Source organism: Sceloporus occidentalis, unplaced genomic scaffold, assembly GCF_023333645.1.
Source record: "Sceloporus occidentalis isolate IW3139 unplaced genomic scaffold, rSceOcc1.0.p SCAF_3, whole genome shotgun sequence".
In the NCBI taxonomy this organism is placed as follows: domain Eukaryota; kingdom Metazoa; phylum Chordata; class Lepidosauria; order Squamata; family Phrynosomatidae; genus Sceloporus; species Sceloporus occidentalis.
The window spans coordinates 216,268,439-216,279,515 of NW_028316983.1; the positions used below are offsets into that span (position 1 = coordinate 216,268,439).

At 39.2% G+C, this 11,077-nt stretch overlaps 1 protein-coding gene across 2 annotated transcripts in view; it reads left to right on the top strand.

Moving 5' to 3' along the window:
- The window catches only part of LOC149317482 (N-terminal EF-hand calcium-binding protein 1-like), a 58,375-nt gene extending 47,298 nt beyond the window's left edge, over window positions 1-11,077 (top strand). The window contains exons 10-13 of one of the 2 annotated variants that reach the window (XM_089518918.1): window positions 1,469-1,581; window positions 5,642-5,716; window positions 7,866-7,976; window positions 10,625-11,077. In XM_089518918.1, the coding sequence (XP_089375044.1) occupies window positions 1,469-1,581; window positions 5,642-5,716; window positions 7,866-7,976; window positions 10,625-10,706 (381 nt within the window). In that variant the 3' untranslated portion in view covers window positions 10,707-11,077. The remainder of the gene's footprint in view (window positions 1-1,468; window positions 1,582-5,641; window positions 5,717-7,865; window positions 7,977-10,624) is intronic. The other variant, XM_089518919.1, reaches the window with a different exon arrangement.

The following is an 11,077-nucleotide window of genomic DNA, read 5'->3' on the forward strand; positions in this document are numbered from 1 at the left end:
TCTTTATACTTTTTTTTATTTTTCCTCTTCCTATATTTCTTCAGTTATATTAAGGTTTAAAAAACCAGGATTAGACATATACTGACACTATCTGCACCTTTCATATTGTCACTAACCATTTTCCAATTATTGACCATTGGAGACCAGTATTCACCCTTACATAACTGGAATATCACCAGCCAGACACAGAGGAGATGAGCAGCCTCAGAACTCTAGAAGTACATAAATGCTTACAAGGGGAAAACCCTCAAACAGCCCAAAGATCAAAATTATCTATACTATGGGGCAAAGGGGCAGACAACTGCAGGGATGGAGAATGAATGGGTTATCTGCTCAAGGTTGTTGCATTTGACTGCTCAAGGGGATTGGGCCTTGCTTAATGTGCTGCACTGTCTATTTGTTGTTCTTTTTAATAGTTTTGTTTTTAAGTGTTTTTAACTTTATTGATAGTTTGATTGCATTTTTAACATCTGCATGAGGCTACTTTTTCACTATGTTTAACTGCTGTAAGCTGCCTTGAGTCACAAATTGGGGGGGGGGGGGGGGAGAGAGGAGGTAGGATGTAAATATGATGATGATGATGATGATGATATCCTGGACGATAACATGGCTGACTGCCAGGCACACAGAAGAGGGGCATACAACAGTGCCCTATTTTTATCTGCAGTTTCCACTTGTAATAAATGAAGCTGATGACTACCATGGGAGACAGAAAGAAGGTAGAACTGTTTAATATCTACTCCCACACCCGCCTTTTCAGCAGTTTGTACTAAATGGATCTAGACTTTATAAACTAAACATGAACCAGCAGTGTAATGCAGTAGCAATACATTAATACAATTCTAGGCTGTATCAAGAAGAAAAGAACAGTACCACTCTATTCTGCTTTGGCCACACCTATCCTGGAGTACTGCATTCATTTCTGAGTATCACTTTAATGAGGATATGGGCAAGCTTGAGTGTATCCAGATGGCAGTGGTCAAAATGGTAAATGGTATAGAAAACCCATTCTATGAACAATGGGTGTGTTTAGTCTGGAGAAGTTTAACAGCTGAAATAGTCATCTTCAAATATCTGAAAGACACTTAAACTTGATTGCTGCTCCAGATGTTATGACCTGATTAAAATTAAAAAGGAGATTCCAAAGTAAAAATTACAAAAAAGAAGATTCCAGTATAAGTTTAACATTGGAAAAGAAAGTGATGACCTATCTTTCATTTTTAAACAACGTTGGATGGTCATCTCTTGGGAACTTTTTAGCTATAGACTCCTGCCTTTGCAACAAGCTAAAAAAGGCAGTTTTTGGAGACCCTTGTAGCTGAACAATTATGTGACTACATGAAACAGCAACTGCATTATATGTGTAAATTTTGTGCATGAACTGACCTTTTGGAACAGAAGAAAATTAATTTGATGGCAGGAATATATTGCATGTTCACTGATTCCACTGTTCTATTGTTTTTGCCAGCACATAATGATAGTTCAGCGCCAGATGTCAGTAATAGCAGAAGAACTTGAGACATTCCGATTTGCTCTGAAGCAGTATGTGGACACCGCCTCTTCCCAGGATGGATGTCTACAGTGAGTACATTTCTCTCAGGAGTTGAATATACAGTGGGCCCTCCCCTTACGTGGTGGGATCTGTTCCAGATCCCACCACGTAAGGGTAAATCGGTGTATGTCCGTACCCCATTAAAAACAATGGGGTACATGCTCGCAGCTTGGGGCAGCCATTACTTTGATTGGTGCACTATTTCTGTGTAAGCTGGAAGCCGCATATAATGCACCCACATATGGCGTGGGCACAATGCATTTAGGTCACCAAAGGGAATTTCCATTTCAGATAAGCACTAAAGGTCACTAATTAATAAATCCTATAAACACACTTCATATTATGATGAAGATCTAAATCAGTCTAGTAGCTTTAAAGTCTTATTTGAGTTCAAGTGGGACATAATTACAAACATATAGAATACAAACCATAGTAGGCTAATCATTTAAGTAAACAGAAGCAGCAATCATTAACACATTAGGAAACACAGGCTTACCTCAGTTAACAAAGCCTCTGACAAAGCTGCTCCTATTTTGTTTTTAACACCATGCTGCTCCCCTTTGCTCCTTGTCTTCTACCTAGCTAGAAGTTGTTCTTTTCTTTTCTTTTTTTAAAAGTAGCATTGACATTGGGAGGATAGTGAAGGAGGGCTGGAGAAATTGGGTTGTAGTGTGGCTGCCATAAACAATTTAATAAAAGCTGAGTTGGGAAACAGCAGGGATCTCATCTACTCAACTGTACTACAGCCATGTGTGCCTGCCTTTAAAAGGATACAGCCTTATCTGATTCGTCAATTGGAAACCATTCTGTTTCTCCGTGTTCTGTTCTTACAGTAGCCTCTTGTCTCGAGTATAAATTCCTCATGAGGTATCAGACGTGTTGGCACTCCCATATGTTTAAGGGCCTTTCATGATCCATGCAATCAAAGGCTTCCCCATTAGCCATCTTGTTTGCATTGTAGTCCCTAGTGTCTTTCCTGAATCCTGCTTGAACCTCTGAGATTTCTCTCTCCTTGTATGGTTGGAGTCTTAAGTTCCAGAATTTTGAGCATGATTTTATTCGCATTGGAGATGAATGCTATGGTCCTATAGTTGCTGCAGTCTTTTGTGTCTCCCTTTTCATGGATGGGGATACTTACCTGCAATACTTACATGCATTACTTACCTGACTCGATTTTTTTCATTTCACATGTGTATAGTGTTAGTTTTGGATTAGGTTTGCTGAAACATGCTGAACTGCTCTTGTTTTATGTGGTGTAAGAACCTGTTCTTATTCCTTCCTTCTAATTTATGCCTCTAGTACCAAATTTTCTGTTAAAAAAGCAACACCAAGGTTACCATTTACTTTGGTAACTGCAAACCTCACTGTACACATTTGAACCAACTTCTGAGTAAATATCCTGTCAATTTTCAAGTATTGAAAGCTAAATAAAATACTTGCCATAGAATTTTGAAAATATCAGTTTTGTTATTCAAGTGCTGTTGACATCAATGATGGAAGGCAGTTAGAAATTTACACTAACAGTAAGAATACTAAGGAGTATTTATTTAAATCACCCCTTCCTATCACAAGGCAACTTTCTTTTTCCTTTAACGTACCTCTCTGGGGTATTTTGACTATTTGACTATTGCTGAAAAGCAAGTCACTCAAAAGTAGAAAACCATACTTAAGTTGCAAAGAGAGTAATTTATGCTTGGTTTTCTCTGCCTCTAAGAACTCTCAGGCTTTGGTTGACTGATCACCACAATCTAAGCAATCACATTTGGTCATGAAGAACTACAAGCTGAGGAACAGACTTTTCTGTACAAATATTTGTGAAGATCAAATTCCAACATTCAGTGGCAACCCAGTTCTAAAGAACAGCAGAAAAATGATGAAACAATTAACTCAGCCATAGAGATAAGAGTAAAGAAAACGAATTACAGTGCTTTTAGCTATCTTCATGCTAGTTCATACCTTTCATCTCAGGAAGGCAGTACCATGAAGAAATTAGCGACGCTAAATATATATTTATTGTAAGTAACTTTATTGTATGTATCTTCAGAGTGTGTCTGGAGAATCTAAACTGCAGAGCCAGTCAGTAAACCTAGTGCATCCATCATCAGAAGAACAGTTAGTCTACTCAAAATTTTTATACAGACAGCTGATTTTATTTTGTTTTGTACTATTTATTGTTCGTGTAGAACTGTAAAAATAAAAATGAAATATCTGGGAACTGTTATCAACACAGAGGAAATAAAAGCATAGAAATGGAAAAGGATGAAGAGACGCTTGCAATAAATCAATGGTTTGGGTAGAAACAATGAATTACTTGTCAGACAAAAATATTTATTTTCAAGATACTTGAAGAAAAGGACATTCCTCCCTGGCTTGGCAGATTGTATTCTACATGTATGTGGTGCCACCTGCTGGTCCTTCCAAGTTTGACAATTTGTGCAGCTAGTTATTTTGCAGCTAGACAAAAACATAGATAATGAAGAAATAGAAGCAGTAAGAGTTCTCATGCCTGGGATCAAACATTGATAGAAATGGGGGCTGCAGTCAGGAAATCAGAAGATCAACAGTGGGGAGACCGGCTATGAAAGAACTAGAAAAGATTCTAAAATGCAGATATACAGCTGAATACAATAGTCAGAATTGTACAAGCCATTGTTTTCCCTGTTACCATGTATGGATGTGAGAGCTGGACAGTTAAGAAAGAAGATAGGAGGAAAATCAATTCATTTGAGATGTGGTCCTGGAGGAGAGTGCTGAGGATATTCTGGACAGCCAAAAAGACAAACAAATGGATCCTAGATCAGATCACGTCAGAAATCTCCCTGGAAGCCAAGATGACAAAACTGAGGCTGTCATCCTTCAGAAGTATCATGAGGAGGGAGGACTCATTAGAAAAAACAATGATACTTGGAAAGGCGGAGGGAAGTAGAAAGAGAGGAAGACCACGTTAGATGGATGGACTCTGTTAAGGAGATCACGGGTATGAATTTGCAGGAACTAAGAAGAGCAGTGGAGGACAGGGAGTCTTGGAGATGTGTTATCCACAGGGTCACCATGGGTTGAGATTGACCTGAGGGCAGTTAACAATAAAACAAAGTTATTTTGTCTGAAGAGAGTAAAACCTGATAGCATTCCAGTCTAGCTAGCAGCCAAATGCTCAAGGAAGTAGGCTTTGCTGCACATCTTTCCACTTGGATGAGGATCCACTGATGCACATAGCTGCTGCTTGTATGTTTACCTTACAAGGTTGGTGCCAGATGCTACTTTAGCTGAAAAACATAATAGTAGCTAAGTGTCAGTTACCCCTTCTTAATACCTGAGTAGAAGGTGTATGTGTGTGTGTGTGTGGGGGGGGGGGGTCTTAGAAAAGAGGGTAGAAAAAAGACTGAAAAGTGTAAGAATAAGAAAACTGGTAGAAAACTATGGCATACGGCTTTATTCTGGGCAAACTAGGGAAGGAAATGGGAAGAAAGGACTAGGACCATGGGATTCTCTGCCTCTGGCTGGCAGATCATGGAAATAACTCGAATTGTGTGGATCCCTCATTATACCATTCAGATAATAATTAGTAATACTTCTTACTGGATTTATTTCCCTTCAATTAAAATGTCTATTTGGAAGCTCAGCCTGTTACATACTGTTGAATGACGCCTATGCTGTGGCCAAGCAATCACAAGACAAGAAAGATCAGGGATCAGGTTAGGGATCTCACCAAGGCTCCTCAGGTCTAGAATATTCCAGCTGATGGCTCTGTGTAAGCACAAGACCATAGGTATGTGACACAGAGACCACAGAGCCACACTTTCCTGCTGTGAGAATCAGCTGGTGAATTTTAGTCTCATTCCCCTTCTCATCTTTCTCTTTTGTGTCTGTGAAGCAGCTTCTGAACAAGTTTCCTGTAACACATGGGAACTGCAATTTCTTTCAAAACCACTTTCCATCTCCTTGTGGCCAAGAAATGAAAAGGGAAGGGAAGCCTAGCTTGCCATGGCTTTTCACCGATATGCACCAACTGAGCCTATCTCTTCTTCATTCTTGTTTGGTTGTTTATCCATCAAACTAATTCTGTCCCCTCCTTCCCTTCCTTTCTAGTGTTTCTATTCAGAAGCTTTCAAGTGGACTCCACTTCGTTGTTTATGAATTCTGGGATGACAATGCCTGGAACAGGTATCCACACAACTGTACACATTTATGATGATTGGATGTGTTTGAAAATGTCAGAAATGAAACTTGTTTTAAAGGCCAAGATCAAGCTTAGTGCAGGTAGAGCAAAAAACCCTGCAAGTATGGTCATTCTGACAAGATCTGTGCCCAGAGGAAGAAACCATCCATCCAGCGGTAATGAATCAGACAATTCTGGCATTTGACACCCCACAGATCCATCTGAGAGCTTCTAGTACCCCTGTGGGCTACTCAGTGGCTATCTTGGCTTATTGATGTAGAGGCTGGAATGCCCAAACAGCATGTAAACTCACTGAGCCACCTGGCTCTGTTGTCACAATGGCAAATAGTGAGAACTACTTTCCCAAGAATATATTGGATTATCCTTGTTCAAGTCTGGAATGCATAAAATGGCTTGCATAACTGGAGGCTGTGTAACCATGCTGCCATAATTGGATCTAGACATAGAAGTAAAAGTTAATTCCTCTTTATCAATGACTTAGATGACAGAACTGGGGGCATACTTACCAAATTTGCAGATGACACCAAATTAGGAGGAGCAGCTAATACCCCAGAGAGCAGGATCAAAATTCAAAATGACCTTAATAGATTAGAAAGCTGGGCCAAAGCTAACAAAAGGAATTTCAACACTGAGAAATGTAAGGTACTGCACTTAGGGCAGAAAAAAGAAATGCACAGATATAGGATGGGTGACATCTGGCTGAACGAGACTGTGTGCAAAAGGGATCTGGGAGTCCAAGTAGACCACAAATTGAACATGAGTCAACAGTGCGATGCAGCAGCTAACAAGGCCAATGCGATTTTAGGCTGCATCAATAGAAGTATAGTGTCTAGATCAAGGGAAGTAATGGTGCCACTCTATTCTGCTCTGGGCACCAAAATTTAAAAAGGATGTTGAGAAACTGGAGTGGGTCCAAAGGAGGGTGACTAAAATGGTGGAAGGTCTGGAAACCATGCCCTATGAGAAACGCCTTAGGGAGCTGGGGATGTTTAGCCTGGAGAAGAGGTTAAGAGGTGATATGATAGCCCTGTTTAAATACTTGAAGGGATGTCATATTGAGGAGGGCGCTAACTTGTTTTCTGCTGCTCCAGAGACTAGGACCCGGAGCAATGGATGCAAGCTACAGGAAAAGAGATTCCACCTCAACATTAGGCGGAATTTCCTGACAGTAAGGCTGTTTGACAGTGGAACAAAATCCTTCAGAGCATAGTGGAATCTCCTTCCTTAGAGGTCTTTAAACAGAGGCTGGATGGCCATCTGTTGGGGATGCTTTGATCTGGATTTCCTGCATGGCAGGGGGTTCGACTGGATGGCCCTTGCGGTCTCTTCCAACTCTATGATGCTATGATTTCCCCACAAAAAAACAGTATTTGCCAGTACCATCTAGGGCTGTGAAAGGCCACACTTTTTAAAATATAAGCTGCTTACTGTGTGTCAGTTTTTTCTATTAGTTTATTAGTTAAAGAGAACTGTATCGCTAATTCCTACCTACCTATCACTAGACAGGAACAGGTAATACACTTTGCTAGAATACCAAGTTCTTCCTGTAACTGTATAAAACCTTTAGCTATTACTCAGAATACTTGGATTAACATATTATTATGTTAGGTGGAAGCATGTAAGAAAGAGATAAAAAAGCATGCTGTCAGTTTTAATAAATCTGACCATCATAAAGGCATTGATGCGTCTGAAAACTGCTCTGACAAAATACAGAAATATTCCAAAAGACAAGCAGATTTCTTCTTGTTGAATTAACACTATTGGTGGTTTTCAAATAAATGAAAAACTTAGGGATCCACCACTGGACTTTTTACTAGGTGCAAGTAAGATGCCTGAGTAAGACAAATCACAGGGACTGCTACAGAGGCACCATGCTCCTAAACAACAGCTCTACCTGAGTGGTGCCTAGTTATTAATCCTTTAACACTGTGCACTTCTGAAGTGACAAAATGGGATGTCGTAAACATGAACTCAGCCATTAATTATGGTCAGTGTACTTTTGCTTCCTTTATCAAAGAAACATACTATAACAAATACATTATAAACTTGTAAATTTATGCTTACTGGCATGTAAGTGTGGACTGATATAGAAAGGGAAATGTAAATATCTAAATGTAATATTTATTTCTATAGTCACTTGCAGACAAATTACAGCAAGACATTCCAAAGGAGTAACGTGGATTGCCTGAAAATGCCAGAACATATTACAACAATGCTAGTGCCTGGTAATATTTTAAAATTTATGTAAGGATACTGTCTTTTCCTTGTTCTCTACTGTCTTTCCTCTCTGCATCCATATTCCATTCTAGGGGAAACAGCAAAGAAGCATCCCTTTACCATTCTTTCTTTTCAGTCAATGGTCTGTGTATGACAAGTAAGGCTACAACCCTTACCTATGCAAGTTCATTCAGAAGCGGAAATTAGTATATTTGATTGAGTTTATTTCCAGGAGAATGCCACTGAAGCATATGCCATGGCATAATACACTAAAATACAGTTCCTTGCATGTAATCCTTACTGAATATAATGGAACCTGAATACAGCAATAGCTATTGTAAACAGCAAATTCCTTTATGGCTCCCACTACATACCCACTTTGACAAAATATATGTTTATTAACTACAGTTGGCTTCATGATTTAATAGGGTAGAAATCATGCAAACTACACGAAAGCTACATACAGTCCTTTGTGTGCACTAGTGTGCCTCCCCCCCACCTGCTCTCTCCAACATAATGGCCCTGAAACACTGATACTGAGCAAAATGGTCAAAATACCAATATATTGGAGAAGATTCTGTATTGAGAGGTGTCTCACACGTATAACTACGACACATCTGCAGTCCAACCAACCTCACCTTCTCCAACGAGCATATCCTGGCTTGCAGAGAGCAGGGGGATTTTCTTATAACTGGACACACAATAACAGGCATCCTTTGGAATATCTCAGAGGTCCTCTATTCATCCCTGAGAATTTTGAGAACTCTGCTAGATACCTTCCTGGGAACAATGTTGCTTTCTCCTCTTTGGTAATGAGCACCCATTTTAGTTTCAGCAAATTCAGTGAATACATTGATACTATTTATATTGATGTTTATCCAGCTGATTGATGTTTCTCAGCTGTTTTCCCTACTCTCTACTGGCCAGAAAATGTTCATGTTGGGAGGAGGAGCCACAGCAGAGAAACTGTGAGTTTTGCAGGGGATTTTGGTCATTGTGCAGTTGGTACACAATTCCAACCTCCACAGCAACCAAAAGTGAGTGACAATGGTGTAAGTTTGACTTGCAACATTGCAGCTCACTAACAGGATGCCAGCCAGTAGTGTTTCAGGGAAAGGACACCCTTATATATTAAAAATGTTCTTAACTCACTCCCTAAAACAGAACCAAGAATTATGTGATGTCACTTCTGTCACCACAATGCTGGAAGAGTCCAAAAATGGGGTGCATCATTGTTTCCCTGTATACTCTTCCATAATACAGAATTGTTTTGGCTTCCTGACATACTGGGTCCAATGGCACTGGCTGGAAGATAACTAGAATGTAAATGTTACCAATGTACTCACAGTGAATATGCTGAAGCTAAAATTACAATAGAAGGGAAGACATTACTTTTGATATGTCTGTCTGTCTCATGTAAATCTGTCTTTCTCTAATGATTTAGAGAAAATTTTGGCAGAACACTGTTATGAATGACACTTTTTACTTGGAGATTAGAATGGAGTGGTGGGCTTATCCCTGGACAGAACAAAACAGTAAAGGGGGGAAAAAAGGACAAGGTAAAATGGCAAAATATTTTTTTTCAATTAATAGAACAACAGTTAATAAAGATACAAGGCACCAAATACCCAAGATTTCACTTTTTATTCCAGTAGACATTGATCATGGTCCAGGATTGACATGATCAGGATATCTAAGGAAATAGCTTGTGGTATCCGAAAAGAACTTAGCTGATATATCTCAAAATAAAGAAATTCTTCAAAACCCAAAATCAGTACAAAAGCAACTTTCTATGGTCACAAATGAAGGAACAGAGAGAAAGATAAGATACCTTAAACAATATAATTTTGTTTATATAGCCTACAAGCTATATAAACAAAAGGGAAAAAAATAAGGATGGAGATAATAGGATTGAGCCAGAGTGGCATCATGATGCATCATGGTTTGAGTGTTGGAAAATGGGGTAGTCTGCACTGGCCAAATAAAGTGGCTTTTAAAAGGTTTGAAGGCAAGGTGTTTAAATGATGAGCAAGGCAAAACTGGCTGGAAAGTGAGATGAAGCTGTGTTCCAGGGCTAAAAACCAGAACAAAAATCAGATGGGCTACTCCAACTCAAACAGGAAAATGTGCTTCATTGTTCTGGCATATACACAGCCTGGTGCCAGCATAGGACTGAAGCAAAGCAAAAACACAATTGCCAATAATGCAATGGCTATAGTTACAACATACACAAACCAGCAGGAGGGCATGGGGAGAAAGAGGGCATGTATGGGGAGCCTTCATGATTGTGTTTTGCCAATGTATCCAGCACCCTGATGCACTGATGCATTGTACAGGCGTTGCATCACACATATGACTGTATGGCCAATCATGCCAGCAGGCATCCAATGGAATGACATCTGGGTGGGAAGAGGAAGGTAATTGGGGGTCACCGGTGGTGTGTTTGTTCAACAAAAAAAGAAACAAGCACAGCTTGTATTCAGGATGACATTATGGCATGATCTACTCTTCAACTATGGGGTGAAAAAAAAGATTATCACCTACACACTGTAAGACTGTTATTATGATGTTCTAAGTAGCAACATGAAATCTCAACATACAGAAGTACTGTAACTAAAAGAAAAATGTTATAAAAAAACAGGATTTTCTAACCCTTACTAATATTTTCTTTTCAGCTTCCTGGTGGGTGCTGAACAACAACTAGAAGCGCCATTACAGTTCCACACTAATAATAATCTGTACATTACTCTAAAATAGCACCAACAGAATAACAGTAAAGCCAATAAAGTTAACAGATGACAAGCACTCCTTCATGGACGCAGACTCCCATTTAAAAACAGCTAAGGTGTACAAATCTTCACAGATACTTTCAGGAATGGTGTGAATTGGTCTTTGTTTCAAATGACTGGTTTCTTTTTTTTTTTTTTTTTATTTACCTTGTATTTTACTGTATGTGTTAACTGTTTGTAAAGTATCTTGTGAATTTATTTTCAGAAATCAAGAAGAATATACATATAATGAATAATAATGCTATAAGCTTGTATTGGTCACAGCTGCCTTTGCGTACTAACTTGATGTGCAGTAAATCAGCCCAACTACATGTACAGAAATGGTGCATAAAGTTTGCA